At 42.9% G+C, this 23,767-nt stretch overlaps 1 protein-coding gene across 3 annotated transcripts in view; it reads right to left on the bottom strand.

Moving 5' to 3' along the window:
• Positions 1-599: 599 nt before the first annotated feature.
• TRUB2 (TruB pseudouridine synthase family member 2) overlaps positions 600-23,767 on the bottom strand; it is a 38,020-nt gene continuing 14,852 nt past the window's right edge. For all 3 annotated transcript variants that reach the window (XM_085611060.1, XM_085611071.1, XM_085611080.1), the window contains exons 7-9: positions 15,771-15,843; positions 14,372-14,508; positions 600-5,220 (exon numbers count right to left, since the gene is read on the bottom strand). In XM_085611060.1, coding sequence (XP_085467186.1) covers positions 4,910-5,220; positions 14,372-14,508; positions 15,771-15,843 — 521 coding nt within the window. In that variant the 3' untranslated portion in view covers positions 600-4,909. The remainder of the gene's footprint in view (positions 5,221-14,371; positions 14,509-15,770; positions 15,844-23,767) is intronic.

A 23,767-nucleotide genomic window follows, 5' to 3' on the forward strand; every position in this document is an offset into this window, starting at 1 on the left:
CTTAGTTTACCTTTACATTTTGAACAATTCTACATTGGCAAATTATGATTGCAGGTTAAGCCGCATTACAGAACTTGCAGATCACAGCTACCATGGGAGAATCAGACAAATGGCCGATGCACTGCTCTGCGGGTTTTTTTGTATACCCAAAGGGCAGTTTCACTTCAGCATTTTTCAAAACAGCATACGTTTTGTTACCTTCATGCATTTTCATAAGAGAATAAATGATGTGTGGAATCATGTGGCAGGAGTGGCTTCCAGGCCAAGACACGTCTGGCAGTGAGTACTAGCCACCTACGATGGAGGAGCCATGACGTAAGATCAATACATTTTTTAAACTGCTTTATAAAGAACACTGGGTTTTTGTGCATACGCCTGTGGATGAGGGAAGACATCTTATGCCTGAATGCCTCCAAGACTGAGCTCATGGTTATAGGAATCCCAATATTGTCTTCCTTCTTAGTGATTGGCCTCTGAAACGGAGAGCGACACGCAAATCAGTATGGCCAGTAAAAGATCTCGGACTTAGGGTGACTCTGTGCTCGGTTTCAGTCAATATGTTAACTCTATGAGAAATAACCAACTTTCAACGCTAGATGTTGAGAAGTGTCTTTCCTTTATTACAATTAAACTGCAAAATCAAAATAACAAGATTTCTTCTTCTATCGCATCTAGACTACTGCGACCTAATCCTTCTCAGAGCTCCAATGAAGGAAGTTCTGAGACTACTAAGGACACATCAATGGGTGAGACTGACTCAACTCAATATTATAGCTATTGAACAACTTGAATGGCTCCCAGTTGAAAAATGATACAATTCAAAGTTCTGTTTATTTGGGAGCAGGTACAAAATCTCTCAGAACCATCAGACCCGTGCTTCCGGGTAGATCCAGGAATACATGCTTAATCAAACCAATTACAATAGAAACAATAATTGTGTCAAAACAGTCAGACCTTCCCCCAGGGAGCTCACATTTGTAATTCATTGGATCCTTAACTGGAGAACGATGTCCTCCTCACAGACATTGAAAAAAGCACTGAAAACCAGTATTTTCAAAGAGCTCTTGATCACTTCCTTGTGGATAGCGAAAACAACCCCCTCTTGTTAGAAACTACTGATAATTTTAAAGCGTTCTATGCAGTTACTGTCTTCACTTCCTCCAGCTGCTCTCAAACAATTGTAGGTCCATTCCTATTTAACCAGGCACCACAGGGTGTCTTTTGGCAATGTGCTTAGTGCATTATATAAAGTGTCAGTAACACCAAAACAAATAGAATGAAGAAAAATATTCTTTTCTCCTTCCAAACACTCCAGAGATGTTTTTAGAGATCCTTTTTCAAAAAGTATGTTTATACACAAACTTTTAGGTTGTTTTTTTGCATATTAAGTACACACTCTTGTTGGGAGTATCTTATTTCAAATAACTAAGCATTTTCCTCAATATGCCCCATGCTACAAAGAATGTAATTGGAACAAATATGAGCATTATTCCACCATCTCCAAATCGGTTTCCTCTCAGTTTTCATGACTGTCAGCTTTATACTGAGTTTTAAATGGAAAATATTTTCATGATTTGAAAAGCTGCAGGTTTAAGGAAAAGGATCGGTCTGATAATTTGATATGGGATTGTCTAATATAGCTGAACGTTAGCAGCACAAAGTAACAGAAGTGCCCAAGATTGACTTTATTCCTGGAATTTGGAAAGCTAGAAGATGGAAATAAACTGTTAGCTCATCTAAAATAGCGTACTTCCCTAACGTTGAAGTCTTAGATTGCAATTTCCGGTTAGTGTTCTAGTTTAATGATCCTCTATTGACAAAATAGGGCAACCCAATTATCCCCAAGGAATTGGGTAGAGTAAATGTTTTATACACAATATATCCCTCGAGAAATTATTGATATTCAAAATAAGTTTGACACTTATTCACGGTCACAGATGTGATCCAATTAGTTAATCACAGAAAAAGGTTACATTCGCGGATGTATTCCAAATACAAATGTTTTTACTTCATTTATATTACTCATATTTAATTCACTATACAAAACATCCACAATTTTAGATACAAACAGTATATACAAATAGCAACACTGACACTACTAAAACAATCTCTTCAACTTCATCTAGGGATTGATGGGAGTATAATCACACATTTTACCTAAAACAACATGGACAGCATATGTAACAGCCCATACGATTCAAACTTCAGACATTTACATAAATGGGAAAATCTTTTATTTTGTGCTAATCGATGGAAATAAGGGTGTGTGGTCAACGTTTTGGTCTTGTATGGCCAAATTGGTCCCCTACAGCATCCTCAGGACTCAGCGTTGCACAAAGAATGAGGACTCCTGAAGATACAAACAAAACAAACTAATCAATACATCCTGTGACCACATGTATCGCCTGCTCAAAAAAACAGCCAATGACTGGCATACCAAACCATGCAACAGTGATACTACCACCATATTGAGAAATCCAAAAGAAACACCCTAAGTGCCCATTCTTATATAACACCAGGAGTAACCTAGTACTTAAGACCTTACACCCAAAAATAATATAAAAAAATGTACCTTGCTTCCTTCTCAGTAGACTTCAAAGCAATTCCAAACACACTATGTATCCAATACTAAAGGAAAAAAACCTACAATCAATTCCAGTGATCCCATTAATAAACGGCCTGCAACAGATAGTGCTGGAAAAAACAGAAAAAAAAATTGTAGTCTGTGTCCTTACCAGACTCCTAACAAATTAGAGTCATTTCTTCTAAAAAATAATAAAGTAGCCACAAACTGAACGTTAGATGTAAAAGGGTCTTAGATAGAAGGCAGAGGTGACAAACAGGTCGGTTCCACAGCATATGTACTTACTTATTTTACTTCAATCCAGTAAGGCGTCCAAAAGCACAGTTTGATCCGCACTAGGAGTTCATCTGCACGCCTGAACTAAATAGGTTCGGCAATATGCACAGATATGAAGTCACGTGCAACAGCAGCTCAAAAGGATCTGCCATCTTAGTATTACTAAAACTAGTGTAACAACTAATCGAGAGCAACCGCCAAACAGACCAAACTCACGCTTAACTATGAAAACTTAACATATAGTAAATGATTTGCTATGTACAATATATGTTATAAGAACAGTCAAAGTACCTCACGAACAAAACGGTAGTGGCGGCCATTTTGAAATGGGAGCCCCAATACTGTTAGTACATGCCTCGAACAAACCATTAGAATTTTGTTTTTATCTTTATTAACTAGAGCATACTGATCAACCATAGGTGAATTATTCAGAGCACCATAAAACATCAGCACGGGATAGGTAGCAGAACCAAACAACCAAAGTTCGAGTACAATACACATAACAAGAACTACAAGTTTTAAATGGGGAAACATTCTACCCTTAGTGCCAATAATCTATGGTATAAACAAAGATGCCGCAAGAGAACATAAAACGGTTCATTAAAGTAACCTTAGCTACAGTACATTCATCAAGTCTAATAATGACTCCTCAGCAACGCCTCACTCCCAAAAAGTTACAGGGTGGCTAGTGTCTGCCATTAAACATATTGATTGCGTCCTTTCTCCTTACAGTTTTGACTAACCAGATCCACTTGTTCTATTTTATTGTGAGCAGGCAGTCTACATCACATCTACGCCTAGAACATTTGGCCACCTCTAATAGAAACCATTTCATTCCGAGCATCAGCCATATTCATATAGTGGTCAACCAAAGGTGCAGTAGCTACTTCACAACGTATAAGTGACTAATGTTGAATTCTAGGTTTTTTTTTTTACTTCTTGTGTTTTACCTATATTGTACAGTGAGCAAGGACATTCAATGCAATAAATTACATTTTTTAGAAAACAGTTTGAATGATGTTTCAAAAACCTTTTTTGTGATAAATTAATTGGATCACCGTAAGTGTCAAACTTACTTTGGATATAAATAATTCCTCAATAGATTTGTGTATAAAATCATTTAATGATAAGCACAAGTACTGGCAGGGAGCATGGTACCATTATGGTCTCCATCAGAAGCAGAATTTGCCCTCTGCCAAATGATTTTGAGCGTTTGTGGGGGGGAGGGGGGCACGCTGCATGATTTGTTAAGAGCCCGTAGGGGCGATCTTTTTTCCTGGACCCATCTTTTTGCAGGTCAACAGTGGGTCTTTATTTTCTCCTAATGCTCATCTCTTTCCCTGAACGACACAGCAGTCGAGAAATCTACCGAAACAAAATCAGTCTATGTCCCGGCCTCTCAGAGAATAGCACAAGCATGCAGCATAAAAATATAATGCACTAAACTGCTGTGATGTTAGGTTTTATTTTGAAGGCAATCCAGAATAAAGACAGTCAGGAATATGATACAAAAAATAAGCATGGGCTACCTTTTTTTATTGTTCATTATCTAGCCCTGCCAGCGGCAAACATGGTTTATTATCTTTCCACTGTAAACTGCCTGAACCCACACAATAATTTCACTAGAATCAATAGATTTTTCCTATTGGCCTTAACTGGTGACAAGCCTGTTTTTTATATAGGCCATCTTTTTCCAATAAATTATTTTTATTGGAAAACCTCTGATATGTCTGTATACGAACAGTTAGGGTGCTTGTATCTCAAGCACCCTTCAGTATCTCAAAAACGCCTATTTTTTTATAGCAAGTATTAGCTTTCCCCTGAGCAGGGACAATGTCTCTAACTGTTGAAACAGTACTAGACACACTGTGCGCAGACTGGCTGCATGGCAGCAAATGTACTAGCATCACGTAATGGAGCCAGCCATTAGCACAGAATTAAAGAGCTTTCACCTCAGAACTCAAAATATGTACCATCTTATGGATACCCTGGTAAACAAGGAAAGATCTGGACACGTTCTAAGCAGGTCTCCCATGCTCCTAGTGGCTCTTACAGAGAGTCCGTTCCTTCAATAGTACTTTTTAACTGTCCCCAACCTTCACCACCACCACTGCTGTCAATTACTCTATCCAGCAGGTCCAACTTTTGAAGTTCCATTTCAACGTGTGGCCTGGAGTCCTCTATCGCTTTTAGGATACTATCAAGGTTCCAATGAGTCCTCAAGAGGGCATCGTCCAGCCCAAAGAAACTGTCTCTTGTCCGACGAACATGGGTGCACACTGCAGAGGACTTCAATTCCAGGCCAATCTCATGCACCACCTTGCGCAGGTACTGCTGAGTTTCGTTCAAACACTGGACCACTGTATAGAGAGAATATCGGGAAAATGATCAACTTTCAAAGCAAACCATGAACATGTCACTGAATTCTACCAATAAATTAGGGGGCAAGCCTACATCTTTTATAGGTTAAGAAAATGTACTGCAGCATGGTATGCAACCTTTACTTCGAAGTCTTTACACCCCAGGTAATTTTTCAGTCTTTATCTTGACAGATATTTACTCAGGTACGTTACTTTCTTCGCTATGTAGGAGTACTAACATTATGGCTTTCATTACGATGTTGGTCGGAGTTGCCTCCGAACGACACCATTTTGTGGAAGGAACCGCCTGACCATAGGTCGGTGGTTTCGACCGTGCAATTAGGATGCACATGGTGGGGTCGCAAACTTCTATTTTTCAATGGGAGCTTGTGTGGCGGACTGAAACAGCCCGCAGCACAAGCTCCCATTGAAAAATGTACGTTTTTAAACATCCCTGCACTATGTGGCCTCACGGTGCAGGAATGTCAAGGGTGGCACCATAAGTGCAGAAGGACAGAGGGTAAGGGGGCCCTGCTAGAGACCCCAAAGTCAGTTTTAGACAGAGGAAACCATGTTGGAAAGGCCAACACAGACTGGCTGTCTGAAACAGACATCAATCTTGATGGTGGAAACGCCGTCCTTAAGGGATTGGGAGGACTCCTTGAGTCAGTTGGAACCGCATCAGATTCCCCGGCTGGTTTAAACTTCGACCGCCATAATACGGCAGTCAGACTTTAAACCTACCATGTCGGTCGGAGGCTTTCCGACCGAAATCGTATTCAGGCCCTAAATGTGTAAATATGGGCTGTGGAGTGGGGCGGCAAAAAAATAAGTGGTCTCCTGTTTTCGCTCCGATAGGAAATATTGCAGAAAGATACAACAAAAACAGCTAAACAGATTTTCACCAACCTTGCCATGAAAGTAAAAATTTACACAGAACATGCGCTTTTTGGGTTTGGTGTCAATTTGTTCAGTTGTTTTTAAGAGTAGCGTTTGAAAAACCTCTTGAGCCGACTTTAAAGGGTTCACTCTTTTGTACCTCCTCCATTTGGAATTTGCAAATAATTCGAATTTAGAAAAGGGATTATTTTGCTCCCATTGCCCCTTTTTGATCTGTGGATCCGAGCAATCCGATACGCTCTAACAAGAGAACATTTTCTTCTTGAGGCAGCCATTTCAAGGAATGGTCCGTGTCCTTCAAAAAAAAAAGAAGAAACATAAGTGGGTAGGGTAGGTACACCCTGACTCCCAAGGCCACATTGGGGTAGGAGGCACTTTCGTATAAAATGTATAATAAAATTAAAGAAAAAGATCGTATTCCATGATTCACAAGTCATCTAAAATAGCGACGCAACTAGGTACCAAAGTACACAGCTGCCATTTGAAGTGTCTTTGACTCAAAAGTGAGGCAAGCCTAATTTTCAAGCTTTCACCGGATCGGATAAAAAAATAAATAAAGGACACATATGTCTAACAGCCAAGCATGAATGGCCAACCACCACTGCGCAGGGCTGAGGGCTTTGCCCATCAAGGTAGCCCACAGTTGACAGGTTGGACTCTGGGCCTGGCTCCAGGTCAGGTCCTGTATCCCAACTCCCACTACACATCAAGGAGATGCCCACAAGCAGCAGGATAGGTACAATGCCTGGCTGCAGACCAGGGTCTGTGCCAAACCCCCGCTGCACATGGCTAAAGGGTGTGTTCAGTAAAAGATCAAATTAAGTACACAATAAAAACAAAGTTAAAAAGAGAGCTATCATGCTAGATCAAACACAACAAACCAATGCAATTTGCCAATTATGGTCAACAAAGCACACAACACATGTCATAATGTGTGGCATCCACCATACTCAACTTAATTTGCCAAAGCCATTGAAACACAAAAATAATTATAAAGAAAACAACATGGTAGACGGCACAAATTATGACGTGTTTGTGTGCTTTGTAAATCATAATTGGCGAATTTCAGTGGGATGTCATGTTTTAGCCAAAATCTTGACTCATTTTTTAAATTGTCTTTTTACTGACTATATCCATTTGTGTTAACACGTATATACACATATAAAATATTTAATTCATTTGAAAACAAAAAATATTTTAGGGAAGCGTACCGTTAAGGGGTAGCAAGGAGTTTTTAGGGTTCAGAGGTAGGCAGCATTAAAGGGTAGTAAGGGGGTTTTAGGGATTATGGAAGGCGTTTAGGGGTTTCCAAGGTTCAAGAAAGGGTAGCTTTAAGTTGTGGTAAGTGTTTGTTAGGTTTATGAGAAGGGTAGCATTAAGGAATAGTAAGGGGTTTAGGATTCGGGGAGGGGGGCGTAGTACTATATAGAAGTAATAGGCTTCAGGGTCCAGAGATGGGAAGGTTAGAGTTGAGCGGTAGTGAGGGTTTTTAGGGTTCAATGAATGGTAGCATTCAGGGGTAGTATGGGTTTTTTAGGGTGCAGGGATGGGTAGCATTAAGGGGTATTAATAGTTATTAGCGTTCAGGGAAAGGTAGTGTTATGGGCTAGTAATACATTTTTAGAGTGAATGGAAGAGCAGTGTTGGAAATGTGCTCTTTCTGCAGGGTCACCATGGATTGCATTTTGCTGAACTCCATTTTTCCTGGCTAGAGAATTCTAACCAGTGGTAAAGTTCTTTTGCTCCTCGTTTCAACATGATGAAACTGGTATAAACTTAATTGGCATATTTAACGTACCTAGAAGTCCCGAGAATATTGTGTAATATTCAGGGCCTGTAAATTAAATGTCACCAGTGGGCTGCAGAACTCATTATGCCACGCACTCCAGTGACTATGCAAATGACTGCAGGTTTGCCACCAGTAGCCTGGCTGTGCAGGTTTAAACTATAAATTCAACCTGTTATAATAACCCCCTTCTAACAGGCCTAAAATTCTCCTTTTAAATATTTAAAAGTCATCCCTAAGTAAACCTTATCGGCCATAAAGGCAGGGTGCATGTGTCACGGGGCCTGTGACTGTCATGTACATAGTGATCCTGATGGCATGGACGAAGACCTCTTACCTGACCATGCACTGCCCTTTTTCTTGATACAGTCCGGACATCCCTTAGCATCCCCATTTGCGGCTATAGGATATTATTGTGGCTCCTTTAAGGAAGGTCACGTCTGGGATGACAGCCCCACCCATCCAGAGTACATCAGTTTCAGCCTGCATCCCAATCCAATCGAAGGCCAAGACAACGGCTATGTAAACCCCGGAAGCTAAACCAAGGAGGGTGTGGCTACTGCAGGACACGAGAAGATGCCACGGAAAGAAGCTACAGAGGAACATCACCCTAAAAGATCGGGTAACCAGTCTTTGGGGAACTTCTCAGTTGGAGCCAACGCTGTGACAAAGAACTCCGATGCAGGTTTAACCGAGACGAGGAGGGTGTCTGATGTATCCAGGGAGAGTGAAGAGACGCAAAGGAACCACGCACAAGCGGGCCACGTGGAGGAGCGTGGCTAGGCTTTCTGGCGATAAGAAGACTCTGGGGGCGGGGGGCGGGGGGACTCCCATCGGTAGGCTCAACCGGAAGAAGTCAGAGCAACAATTCCTTTATTATGCACAAAGAGAACCTAACTGTGTTTTCTCGGAAATACAAGGAACAACCACATTGAAGGGCTCTTCCTATTTACCGTCCTACTTCCCTACAGCATGGTATTTAAAATAGGACATGTAAAAGTTAGTGTTAAACATGTCTTACTGTGACTAGCATCTCAAAGCTATTTTCACTGTAGCAGGGTTGGCTGTTCCATAAGAAACTGGCATACAGTATTAAGTTTAATAAATGTTATCTCCAGAAAACAGCTGGAAATTTTATTTTTGAGCTTTGTGAAATGTTTATTAGAAGCCCAATTCACTGGTGAAGTCGGATTTGTAATACTTAGTTTGGAAAGATGACTTTTAAAAGGTCTTCTTTGTCCTGCCTGAAGTCCCTGGAAGCTAAATCTGCATTTTGCTGTCATCAGTCATTTAGTATTTCAATGGGAGTGAATGAGGTTGAACTTGCTCCCGGGACAGGGACAAAAGTCCTTAGGTGTTTGGAGGTGGTGTTGTGCCCTTGACAGGATGGCCTGTTGGCTGGGCCCAAGGACTTTATTAACTATAAAGAGCCCTACACTGCCACAAGCAGATATAGCGGACACCCAGACCTGCACCCTTCTTTTCTCCCTCCAGGCAGCCTCCAACACAGTGGGTCTCTTGTGCACATCATAGAGACAGCTCCTGCTGGAGTGTCAAGACCTGCTAGACAAGTCTTCTGGGTTTTTCATAGAACATTAGGGCACACTTGAAAGGAGGAAAACACAATGCCAAAGCAGTTAGTGTGTATCCACTGTCATACCAGAAGTGGAATTTGTTGGGGGTACAGGGACTGCCTAAAACTGGATTTTAGAGGTAGTTGTCATAAGACACTAGGATTACCATAGTACACTCCCCACATACATACACACACACCCACCCACACCCCTAGCTCTCGGTGCCCACATTTAGTGTGGGCGAAGGCTTCTTGAAAATGCCCAAATTGGGGAGGGTTAATCTTGGGAACCTTTACCCCCATTTGGTTAGGGCATCCTCAGGACTGATTCCCATCCACTAACAGAGGCATAAACGTGGGCTCTCCTGACACCCACTTCAGAACACTCCTGTAAATCAGAGGAGGACAGAACCTGCTGTCTCAGACCTGAGAAGAGTCTGGAACACTGGACATGCTCTCCTTCACGCACCGAGGACAAAGAAGTGGACTCCATGGGTCATAAGACTAGTCTCCTGTTAAAGCCACAGGGACACAATATGCTACAAGAGGCCGTTTCCTGCAACTAGCCATTAGCAGCTGGACATGGACTGCACCCTCCTGTTGGCCTCTACCTGCCACTCTGTGAGTCTCTAAGTGCCTACACTAAGGTCCTGAGGGATCTAGAAGTGTACTCTTGAGGTGTATTGAGACTTAAAGGACTAAAGTCAGCAGGTAAAATCTTTGACCAGGACAAACCTGGTTAGTGTATCCGAACTACGCTCCAGCATATTCAGCGTCAAATTGCATCTAGGTCCAGTTCAACCGCGACCTTTGACTATCATTGCTACTTTGTTTTTCTTGGTACTATTTCTGCTTAAAACTGTGAAAGTTCAAATCTCCAGTTTCAGTTTTATTCAATTTTACTCCGTTTATTTTTGGATTTTTATTGTTGTGCATTTCAACTTTTTTATTGCGTTAGTACTGCATTAATACATTACGCGTTGCCTTTACTTTAACCATTTCTGGTCAGTTCCATAGCTACCAGGGAGTTGAGCACTGTTTTACTTATTGACTTGAGTGGTTCATCCTGAGAAGGATTGTGATTTGTACTTGTGGTGAGTACTTACTCCCCCTTAACTAATAACCCATTTTTTACAGTTAGCATTAGGAGGTAGTAGAGGTTTTTAGGGTTCAGAAAAGACTAGTGGTAAGGGGTAGCAAGGTTTTTTTTATTATCGTTCAGGGATTGTGGAGTTAAGGAATAGTCAATAGGAGACGGCGAGATAAAGCAAAGTGAACATTTCAGGCCATAATTTTCAAGCTGGATTACACTTGTATACTAGGCTGAGAAAATATATACACAAACTACATTTCTAACATCTGTTGGAATCACACATTGTATTTTTTAAATCTTTTGCTGGCACGGGTGGAATGATGCTATAATTCATGGGCAGTTTTAAGACGCAAGGCATACATATCTAGCAATTCACGCTCTTCAATGAAGTGCCTCAGCAAATAGCAGTCACTGCATAATCATTCAGCTCTCCAACCTTTACTAATGGTCAAATTGCTTTGAAGGTCTAGCCTGCCAGGCAGCTTTTAGCGGTCTGTTAGTGAAACCCACTTGTGGACCACACCATAAATGTACAGTGAGCTTAGGGCCCGCTCACTGCTTAACATTGATTTGCTTTATTATTAATCTTGTTTGCTTGCAAAAACTCGGGGCTTACCAACGGGTGTCAGGTTTCAAATTCAACCCTAACAAATCGGAGATTTTAAACATTTTTATGCCCATGGGGAAAATTAAAGAGTACAAGACATGGCCACTTTTAAATGGGCTGAAAAGATAATTGGATATAGACTTAGAGAAATTAATCTCCAGCAACTACAGAGTGTGGAGAAAGTGGAGTTGGGAAGCTGGTGTCACAGAACACTGTCCCTATAGGCAGAATAGCAGCCGACAAAATGTCAGAACTGCCAAAAATACTGTGTTTCAATCAATGAGCCTTCACATTCCTAACGAATATATAGAGAATCTTCAATCAATCTGCTCAGACTTTATTGGGCAGAGAGAGCAAAGAAAGAATAAGTAGACGGCTATGCACTTTGAGGCCAGTGCACTGTGGACATGGGGCTCCAAACATTCTTAATTACTATTATGCTGCTTACCCAAGTTTTTTGATGTACTGGACTAGGCGGGAGACGGAAAAGGACTGGTGTTTGATGAACCATACATTGAGCAGGTGTCTGCAATGGGACGTCTCATGGAAAGCAAAGGCACAGAGGGATCCCAAACTTTATAGCTCACCAGTGACGAGGGTCTTACTATAGGTACGGGACAAGCTACCAGTCAAGACTGGGCCCATGACTTTCCCATTGTCCTTTACACCACTGTGGGGGTAAGAAGGAATTCACACCGGCCTTACATAGGTCAGCCTTTCAGCATTGGCAGGTCAAGGGATGCAAACCCCTGCGCAATGTGGTGGAGCAAAGTGATGTGAAGTCAGTTGAACACTTGAAAGAGGAGTTTGGACTGAGTTAGGGGGAATGCTTTCAGTATATTCAATTAACACATGGACATCTGAAACCCAGTGTTATACAGGATGCATCTAGAGCTCTCACCCCTTTCGACAAATATCTATCGAACTTTGCAGAAGAAAAGCATGCAATATCTTGTGCATACAAGCTACTTACTGAAGCAGAAGCACAAGAGGAACTCCACTCCCAAAAAGCGCAGGAGAAAGAATTAAGCATATTGCCAGATGAAAGCAATAAAAAGATATTAGTACTTAAACCAATATTTTTGCAATACGTGTCGGAGGAAGGGAGATAATGATTTAAGTTCTATAGACGTGTCACCCGAAGCTGGGGGAAATGATGGCAGAGTTGCGGTAAAGGGGGGATGCTTACACACATCATCTGGTCATGCCCCTAAATACAACCCTTTAGGGAGAAAGTGCATTTCACAATTGAAGAAATCCCAGACTCTGGCTTAGCAGGCTGCCTGTAGTAGCGCAGAAAGCAATACCACAAGATATCGGGTGGGTTTTCCAAGTAATTGAAGCACAAATCCAGTTGATGAGCCCATCCTCAAACACCCACTGTAGTTCCGTTACTGAATGGCGTTAGTAAATGACCAACCCGGCAACGAGAACCGCAGAACATGGAACGCCATTTGTAGGATGACAGACATTCATAAGAAACAACAACATAACAAAGCCCCCGCTAAAGCACGTGTCTGAACAGCAGGAGCATGCTGTTAGCATACAACACTGCCCCAAGAAATCCTAGGCAAACCATAGACTGCAAACAAGGAAGGATGGGTGGGCGAGGAGATACAATGAGGACTGGTCAGGGTAGGGGAAGAAGGGACAAAAGGGAATGGATCTTCCCTTTGCCTATAGTGCTTACTGTTTGCTCTTACCATCTGGGACACACTTCAAATGGCAGTTCCTGTGCAGTTGGGACACATCTAAATTTTGACTCTCTTCAAAGGATAGGTGCCATCTTTAAATTTCCGTGGCTATTTCTGAAAGGTGATTCCTTTGGTGTATCCCGTTTACCTTTTACTTGGAAGTTCCTCTGCAGACCGGGATACAGAAAAGATGGAGGCTGAGGCAGCAACTTTGTCAGTCTTCCCTGAACTGTAGGGAATGTACATCAGAGCCAATGATAAGAGACAAGGCTGTGCCAGAAGTAGCACAGGAGAATATCCTGTGCGTGAAGACCCTACACCAGTTCAGCTGAAGAGCCAAATCCAGCAACCCAGTGTATTGCTCTAAGAATCTTTAAAGAACTGTGACTCATGAGGCGCGCGGCGGGGATGCCTCCACATCAAAGCCCAAACAGCCAATGTGCCTCCACACCTGTGTAAGTCTGAGAGTGCTATCAACCTCCCTGCGCCTCCACAACTACTGCAGTATTCCTATCTGGGAGCAATGACAACCCAAACAGGGACAGAGTTCACCACAGCACCATACCGCAAACTCCAAGGGACGTTTATCCCTGGGCTCAGAAGGAGGAGGCCAAAGACTGCCTCTAGCACAGACAGTGCCCAAACAACGAGGATTACCCATTGAGGTGGTAGTACAAAATGAACGTAAGCATGTCCTAGCAACAGTCCAAATAAGCAATCTGAGCTCTGTAACCCTGCTTGCATATCCCAACACTGCACGTTGGTTGAAGGTGTTGGATTGTCCATAGCAACTGTATTTTTTACAATGAATGTAAGGAGGCTCACCTAAGTCACACAAACCATCATTGAATGACTGCAATACTTACATCTGGATAAAGAAAACTATAAATGACTGTGTGAAGGTACGAAGCATAACTTGTTAATATAAATACAGTCTTATTTCTTGTACCGAAATGAACACTGAACAATATCTTCATTATGTTGTATACTTATGCTAGCAGAACGTGGCATTCTTCCAAACACCACCCTCCAAAGGAAAGCCTCGACTGTACGACCCGCTACCCTTCAGAGGTCAAAAAAGAGATACCAGGTAATGCAGTGAGCTCACTGTAGTACCTGGATCCAGTGATTAAGGGCAACAACAATATTTGTCACAGATTGCCGAACTTCCCTAGCCTCACAGTCTCTGAGAATTTGCCAGAGAGACCCTTGTTTTTATCTATGAAGTTCCAAATGAGCGCTCTAACAGGAGGGGAGTTAGGTACCAACAAGAATCTTAATGGCTTTTTAAACTGCAGTAAGCTTAGTTTTTTAAAATAATTTTAACTATCGATGGGTATATTGCTAATTGCTCACTGACAGCAAAAACAGGTTAATCGATAGCTAAAAGAAAGTCTTTTCTAGAACGGGAAGAATACATTTTTAGTGAAATACATAAACAGAGTTTTAGAGAAGAAACACAGAGTTAAGAGTGAAATCCCAAAGCAGTGCTACATACTTAGTGTGAATTCAGGTGGAGCAAAATGCAGGCATCGGATTCCAGTGATTATCGGAGGGGATTTGTCCAGTGGACGTAGCAATCCTTCGACGGCCAGCTCATAGGCTTCCTGGCTCTTCAGGTCAACTCCGGAGTATCTGTACAAGGAAAGCAAGTTAAAATAGGAGAATTGTGAATGACCAAGGTGAGTATCCCAAATCATAGAGTAGGTCGAAACATTTATTGTACATCAGTTTTAGTCAGGAAATCCTTCCACCTGGTGCAACGTTGTCCAGCAACCCTTTGGCATAGTTGCACAATGCACTCTAATCCTTCCAACCAAACCTCGCTTGCTGTTTGAGCTCCATTGTGCTTATTCACAAAAACACACTTTTTTTGCATCCTCAAAACCAATGAATGTTTGGCAAAACTATGACTTTTATGTTCCTTCATGTAAAGATGTCAGCACTAATGATTGTTGATTGAAATTTAGCAGCTATATGGTTAGCGTAAGCATACAACTGCACACAACTAATTCCTAACCCCTCCTCTTCCCCCAACAAATGAAAAAATTTAATCATAGGAAAGCCACTTTCTGCAGGAAAATGCTTTTTGCCACCTCCACTTCCACAGAGAGGGACAGGGCTAACAGGTGACTTTTCTAATGAAGCTAGTGTCTTCTGCATCCATAAAATCTGCACATTCGGATTCTGTGATTGACTCTTTTGCGGGCACATACAACTTCGCATTAACAGTTTTCACATATAACTGTAAAATGTTATGAAAATTTGATCAAAGAGCCTATATAACGTTCTGCCAATGCATGTCTTTCTTCACCTGCAGCATTATAACTATTCCGCTATTATTCAAGTAATCCACCCAGCTCAGCAGATACAATACAATCCTTCCCTTCAACACTGCTTGGCATTGTGTTTTTCAACACAGGTATGTGAATGTAGCCCTAGCCTTCCCAAGAGCACGTTCACCAGTGAGCCATCAGTGTACCTCAATGGGTCTCTGCTACTCTACTGCTATCTATTTCTTCTATCATCTTAAGAAATTCCAGTACTGTGTGCTCCCAACACATCTTCAAATCCAACCAGGTCTTTCATGGTGGATCTACTAAAAACGTCGCTCTATATGTTGCACATTTTGGTATTCTAGAATTGGGAAACCATATGGCTAAGCACATTAAACCTATGTCGCAGCAAGTTATGTTCTACAAGTGGAACTCTGAAAGCCAGGCAATGAATCTCAAAATTAACCATCAAATCCTACTCTATTTGAAGGAACACAGCCCTACTAATGTAGTTCATCCCCTTGCAACACCACCTGCTATTCTAAAACGGTGACCTCATACAAAGCACATCAACCTAGATTAACAGTGTCGATTTTATGGGAACGCAAATCAGGTACGTACGCAAGCAATGCCTTTTGATGGGTGCCCTGGATTACAGCCAGAATGCGCTCCAACTTGTCTCGGATGATATGATCTGTAAACACAGAATAAAAATACTGGAAATTAATCTTTCTATGGCACTCAGGAACATCAGTCAATAACTCATCAAGAACACAGTAATCCTAGCAAGAAGCTAGAACAATGCCATAGTTATTTTTGGAGAATTTAAGAATGTATTTTGTTTTAGGGTGGCCAACTAATTTTGTGGTGCTTTTCATACGGGACAGAATACTATCAATGTATATGATCTTTGTTGGCTTAATACTATAAATGTAGATGTTCTTTGTTGACTTCTACAGCAATAACGTATACAATTATCAGAGTTTACTTGATAAAATGGTAATACCATATAATCTCTCAGTCAATTCCGACCAGCCCTCCCGTCCTTACATCCCTCTCTTGCTTAATATAGATTGTTCTGACTGTAGCCTTATTCCTTCCTTTAAGATTAAGTAAAGTTACAAGTTGACTTCACATCATCAAGTACGTAATATTCCAAGTCCTTGACTTTCTTTTTCAGACCATTATTTCCAAGCACATTCAATTTGAGGGAACCAAAACTTCAACTCTTGCAATGAATCGACTGACAAATGAAAATCCCGGCCCGAAGTACAGCATTCTTGGAGATTTGGGTAACTCTGGTAGTCTAATTATCTACGGGGAGTGAGAGGACCACAGCATGGTCCACGGATACTGCCTCCCACCTAAATCAGTGTTACAAAAACGTATTCTTAGAACAAAAGTCTGTAAATCTGAAGTGGAGTGTTAATATCCTAACCATACTTGCGTTTTGAAACAAGACCCTTGCAGAGTATTGGTGCATGCTTCATCTTTGAGTCTCATGCAGTTAAGTACAGATCCCTGGAAGCCAGAATGGGATTAACATTTATTTTTGTGAGGGAATTTTGAACAAAATTCATAGAGGCTACTCCAGTATCCCTTTATTTTGGGTGCTAGTGGTAAGATTAAAATGAGGTTTGTGATAGATGCCTATAGATATAATTGTCCACGCATCCTTTGTGTCGACATGTTTCAGCTGTCTGAGGAAAGGTCTTCCAAGGAACTATTCGGAATAAGTTTATTTTTTGTTCTCTCCCTACCAGTGTGGTGTGTGTTCGCGATAAAGGAAATTCATAACACAATGGCTTACTTAGCAAGAACAATACAAACATGTAGTAGTGCCCTGGGCCTAAGATTCATAGGTGTCCTAGGAGTATTGGTGAACAGGCCCTGTAGTCAAAAAGTCCTCAAGGGTGCCATATTGTAATAGTAAAACTATTGTTTTTAGGTTATTTCAATTGGATAAAACCAAAACTGCAACTTCCAGAATAAACAGGCCGTTAAATGAAAATCCCAGACTAGAGCACTACGTTCTTGGTAATTTAGAGTAGTCGGGTAGTAAACTTAAGCTGAAAGTATATGTAGGACTTTTGAAAACAAAGTAATTTTTGGCCTTTTTGTTGTAAACCAAAGGTGAAAGGGATTACTGCTCAACTATGTTTATGCTGTCAAATTTAAATAGTTTGAGTGTATTTAAGTGTGTCCATATGCAGAGAGTAATATGATATTTACTACCATTGTTGAGTGCAAGAATGGAGCATGACTAAAGAGTTGAAGCCTTGGGCGAGTCATCATGCCCCTTCCTCAATAATGGTACTAAATAGCTTAGTATATTCTGCATATATGGTTTATGCCATGATATTGTTAAAATGTAAAATCTGATTCTCTCATTTTTTGATTAAGCTATGCCTCATCCATTTTTCACCCCTGCCCTGCTTCCAGCCCGGCTCTATCCTTGACACCGCGTCTGTATAAACATGAGTAAAGAATCTAGATTGGGGCATTGTAGGCTGTGTATACGTGCAGAGTCAGCGCAAAAGAACAGCTGGCGTCTGCTTGGGGTTTTTCAGACAATGGTAAAGTCTCAAGTAAAGTTTACCCAGATAGCATATCTTGTTGTGCAGCTTCAGGACGCGACAATTGCACAAGGCACCAAGGCTGTCAATTCTTACCAGTACCTCATTTGTGTGTTTTTCCCAAAGCTCTTTTTATCTCTGGGCGTCCCTGGTTTGTGATCTTTTGCTATAAAAACCCATGTAACCATCATTCGGTGTGCTTCCTCCTTGAGTATCTCTATGGTGCTCGTCGGACGAGGCCCCATTCATGAATGCTAATAAATGACCTATAGTTTGTACTTCGCTCCAGTGTCGATTCCTCCTTACTTGTTAAGAACCCGTGGACGAAGAGGTGACCCGGCACCAGTGGGATATCAATAATCCGCTTCCACAATATTTTTTCATGTGCATATGTTTTTACCAACAGTTATTTAACCAAAAAACAGGATTTGTGTAGTCAGGTAAAATCACCTAGAAAAGGCCTTGTAACTGTTAGGCAAATTCTTTGCCTGTGAAATGTAATTGTTAAATTCATTCTGTGAATGAATTCATTTTCTATCATCAATTTTGCTGCAAGGTGGCATTAAACTCAAAACTGACATGCGTTGACGGACTCCCCGGGCGGTCAAAGCTGTAGAGCAAAGTGCATCTCTCCCTTTGTTGGTCATCACTGGAGCACCAAGAGTCACGTTTACCTGAGCTTCGAATTGGCGGTCCCCACAGGCGTCAGAATCTTAGCTGAATGGGCCCCTTCGTGGTCATGGAGGGCCCAAAACTTAAGGATTTCTTCTTTTCTTCTAAAAGGAGCCCAACTGATGCCACACCTAGGGTCCATGACCTGGGAGGCACCTCTTAGGGATCAGGAACTCACTCCAGCAGAGCTCAGGCACGTTGAGTGCAGCAGATTAGCTGGGCAGTTGCAGAGAGACCTCTGGAGCTTGTGTGTCCCTGTAGCTCAGAACAGTGAGTCAGATGACGCTTGAAGTCACTTCGGCCTGGTACGAAGGGTGCCGGTGCAATCTTTCTGTACGCAGCAGGGCAGTCCTTCTGTACTATCCATAGGTCTAGGAGTGTCCTGAAGAGTGGGGCTGAGGGCTCCCTTTTTATATCTGCTGCCCACGTTGACGTGGAAGAAACGTATGGAGCCTTTCACCTACAGAGGTGCCTGGAATTTCCTGCTTCCTTGTCCTAATCATAGTCTGCCTGCAAGGACACTAGGCTAGTGTGAAGTCCTTTGTTGTGAGCGGAGGCAGTGTTTCTAAAGTGCTACAGGTGACAGCTTCGCCCTGCTCATCTAGCCAGGATGGCCCATCCTGCCAATAGCCAAACCCTCTATTGTGTGGCTGTCTAGGAGAAATACACAAAGGCCAGCTGCCAGCTATATCTAGTCACTGAACCAGGAAAAAGGCACCAAATGTGTATGGCAAGAAAATGGCAACTTTCCAAAAGTGGCATTCTCAGAATTGTGACTTAAAATCTGACTTTACCATTAAAGAGGGTTTTAAATTACAATTCCTCAGACATCAAACATGAAATTCCTACCTGCTCCCAAACAAACGTTATCACTTATTAAATGTAATAGAGTAACCCAATGTTATCCAATGGGAGAGGTGGGCCTTGTAATAGTGGGAAAAAATTGAGAGTTTGTCACTACCATGACATGTAAAACTTAAAAGTACATGTCTAACTTTTTAAATACAACACATCTTGCCCTATTGGCTGTTTAGGGCCTACCCTAGGCATGACATGTATTTAAAAAAAAAAAAAAAAGTTTAGGCCCGCCAAAATGTTTCTTTTGCCAGGTCAAAATGGCAGTTTAAAACTACACAAACAGGCTCCAATGGCAAGCCGGAGTCCGGCTTTAAAGGGCAACCTAAGTGGGTGGCATAATAAGTGCTGCAGACCCACTAGTAGCATTTAATTTACCAGCCCTGAGTATATGGTATACCATTTTACTAGGGACTTACAAATTAATTAAATATGCCAATTGGGCGTTAGCCTATTTTACCATGTTTACAGGAGTGAGCAAAAGCACTATAGCTAGAAGTGGTAAAGCATGCAGAGTCCTAGGGCCAACAAACAAAATTCAGCAAAACAGGAGATGTGAAGGCAAAACGTTGAGGAGAAAAAAAAAAACAAGGATGTCAGGTCTAACAGTATATAACTATGAGCCCAGCCATTATTGTTACAGAGAATCTTTGGTCCTGATCCCTTTCACCACTAACTTGCAGCTTTTCAAAGACCTCACCAATTATGCTCTGCAGCAGTCACCTTCGGGTCACGTTAGCAACATATTAGGACATTACCTGAGCCAAAGCTAACCAGACCTCCAATGAGGCAGCCACCTGATCGACAGTTGCTGCTTCCTGTGCAGTGACCAGTCACTCCATGGAACACTTTCTAGACAGTGATTAAGACACAGACTTAAACAGGGAGGGTCTCTGTTGGGAAAAGAACAGGAGGTGATGGGGACTACAAGTATGCATAAGAACCGAGGGACTTCATTTTAGCAAAAGGAGGAGATAAGATACCGCCTCAACTTTCCATGCATTGTTGGGAAGAGCAGCTAAAACATTTGATGCCTAATGTCTCTGATGGAACAGCAGAACCTTTTGTATGACATTCAAGAACAACCAAGGAAAGCAATGAGGTCCATCTCTATCAAAGATCATGTCTACAAAGAGGAGTTACAATTCTTGACTGTATCTGTCACAATACAAATAGTGGTGTTGCACTTTAAAAATTAGTACAGGCCACTCAACTCCGCAATGACATTTTTAACTGGTCTCCCTAAATAGTGCTGAATTATAACTGCGGCAGCTCAGAGATGTTCAATGAATCCTGTAACATCTAGCCCCACTACCCTAGACAAGGACAGTAGGGATATTAACAATTTGGGCCAAAGGGACGCCTCCTTGGCAGCAACATTCATGAAAGCCTACCCTTAGGCAGTAGGACAGCCAGATGCAGCAAACCATTTTGCCTCTGATAGACTTGATCTCTGAATACAGAAAAAGTGAGGCTAATACCTCAGCTCCCATTATCAATGCAGTGACACATCTCCGACGTGGGTATTGGCAGCTGGAAAGCACTGCACTACGTAAAAGTCAAGGATGACTCAAGTCCACTTCACTTTGCCAGGAGATGGAAGCGAAAATAGCCAACATGCCGTTTCATGGACATACCTTGTTCATCAAACGTGCACAATGTGTAGCAAAGTACAATGACAGACACTTGCCATGAGCCCCACAATGTGGATGTGCACCCTTAATGTCCTTTCTTAGTTCCAGACCTTCACAGGCCTTCGGGAAGGCTGCACGCAATATGGAGAACGAGGTCACCAATACTATAATATTGGGCAGTTTGGCTATAACATCAGCTATTCCACGGCCATCTGTGACACCAAAGGTCAGCAAGCTCAGTACTGGCCATTGGGGGGGGGGGGAGGGGGGGGGAGGGGGTTCGGGGGGACAATTAGCTGCTTTGTTTCTAAATGGGCAAAGATTATCAAGGATTGCGGGTTACTACTGAAAGTTCACTCTGGGTATACCCTTGAGTTCCAGATAAGACTGCACAATTGCCACTCCATATGCATTTACAGCAAAAAAAGTCACAAGGAAATCTGGGTTTCTACTTCAGGTTTTTCCTAGTCAGGAAAAAATGGGAGAAATGATACCGATTTAGGTCCTTCAAGAACTCAACAGGTTTCTGAAGAAACAGTACCTTCAGAGGGTCAACTGGCAAGCGATCCTACTGTTACCACAGTAAGTGGAATTCTTATCTCCCTTGATCTACAGCACACCTACTTCTGTATTCTCATACACCCAAACCACAGGCAATAGCTACAATTCTTCATGGCAAAGCAGTTGTAGGAAAGTAGGATCCTTCTGCATGGTTAACTCCACTTTTTGCCTGGTGCAAAGCTGTTTTTGACTAGTCTGACTGGGATCCTGCTAATCAGGACCCCAGTCTCTCTGCTTTCTCCCTTAAATTGTTATGTTCAGTACTTGGGTACATCCCAGATTGGATACTGAGGTACCCTTATATGGTACTAAGGTAGCCAGGGCATTGGTACCCCAGATGTCCCCCATGGGCTGAAGCATGTATTATGCCACCCATGGGAGACCATTCAAACTGTAACTACAGGCCAGCCTGTGTAAGCTGGTGCTAGCACCACTTACTAAAGATATAGGTTTCCTATATCTAGGGTCACCGCACTTAAAACCTATAAATCACCCCTATAGCAGGCCATTTGCAACACTGAAGGCAGGGTGCTCGGTTCTAAGTGTGAGGGTGCCCCTGCATGAGCAGGACACCCCTACAGCCTACAGAGTCCATTCTCCCACATTGTAAGTGAAGCAGCTAGATACCATATAGAGATGCACCGCATAATTACGCGATGACCGTCTCAAAAATGGCTGCAACGAATCCTATCTTTTTTGGTATCAAACATGTTGGAATCATACCCCCACACCATAAACGGTGTGGGGGGGGGGGGGTATGATTCCAAGCACTGGAAGAGCCCTCTGTTAGGCTCTCAGTGTTCTCCGTGCCAGTCTTCTAGACCCGGACAGCACAAAATGGTTGCTGCCGACCAGAGACACGATTCTGCCCTCCTGCTGCTGAGCCAAGCTTGACCAGGGGAAGGCAGAACAATAGGCATCCTGTCACAGGGAGGTGTGACCACCTCCCAGACATGATTTAGTGTATTGGAACTGTGTGGTTGCACTTACCAGCGCCACTAAGTCTGCATGAGGGGCTCATTTGGTGACTCCGTGCATAGTCCAGTTCAAACCAGCTCTGGGAGCAGTTGGCTCCCGCTGTCGCGCGAAACTGGACAAAGGACATGGGTGTAAACTCCCTACTGTCCAGACCCTCCCCTGGTAAGGTCCCCTGAAACGTCCCAACCCTTTCCTTAGGGTACTTGAGGGCTTAGCTGTGGGTGGGTCCATAGATTCGTCGGGGGACACGATTCAATTCAGACACTACTTCAACTTCTACCGTCTGGGCACTCTGGACTTCGTTTGGGCTCGACTTCGTCCCCCTTTCAGTCTGCTGCATCATCTGTGCCTGTGCACCATACAGGAACCTTCGAAGGCCTGTGGGCATCAAAGACACCTGAAGGAATCTCCCTTGAAGTGAAGGAGTCATTTCCCTGCATCTGCAGGCACCGCAACTAAGCTGACCGGTCTGCTGATCCTGAGCTCCTACGGACTCTGAAAGTTTCAACAACACAGGTGGTGGTTCTCCACAGCTCTCGAGGCCTGACCTGCCCTCTCACCAAGTTTGAGGCCAGTATCCTTTGTGGGAACAGCAGGAACCGAACCCCTCTGCACCGCGTCGACTTGCTGTTCCAAAGGCTTGTTGGCTTCCTTCCAAAAAGCTCTTCGGGCTCTAAGTAGCCCCAGCCTCGAGCATTTCCAGTGACCGGAATCTTCGGCCACACCGCATCGTTTGCACCGTGGCCTGCATCTTTTGGTGAGCTGCTTGAGGTCCTCTTGAGACTCCAGTGCCTCCGGCCTGTGGGTCCATTTGAGAGTTGCCATTGCTTCTTTTGGGCTCTTCTGATTGCTTGGGCCTGCCCTGACTCCCCTGCTTGTGGTGAGTACCCTGGACCTTGCTGGTCCCGACATTGCACCTTCTTTGACATCCACATGGGTTGGAGTTGCCAAAGCTTGTTAGTGCTTCAGATGGACACCGACTCCTCAACTGACGACATCAGACGTGGAACAGCTCGTGCATGGCTCCTGGTCTTCCTCCGCGTCACCTGGTCCTCCCTGCTGCATGATGGATATTCGTCTTCCAGGTCTCTGGGTCACTCCTGAGTGACAAAGACTGTCCCCTCTGCTTGCAGGTACCTCTCAACTAAAATCCACCTTCGGATTCCACCAGACACTTTCTCCTTCTCCAGAAGCGGCACTTTCCAGAAGTCCTCTATTAGGTTCAACTGTGGTTTCCAACACCACTTCACACCTATGCAACCAGCTTCCCTGGTGTAGGTAACGTGGGTACAAGGGTATCCACGGGTGGGGTGGCTTTCCAATCTTTTGTCTTTCACAGGGT

This window comes from Triturus cristatus, chromosome 1_2 (assembly GCF_964204655.1).
Source record: "Triturus cristatus chromosome 1_2, aTriCri1.1, whole genome shotgun sequence".
NCBI lineage: Eukaryota > Metazoa > Chordata > Amphibia > Caudata > Salamandridae > Triturus > Triturus cristatus.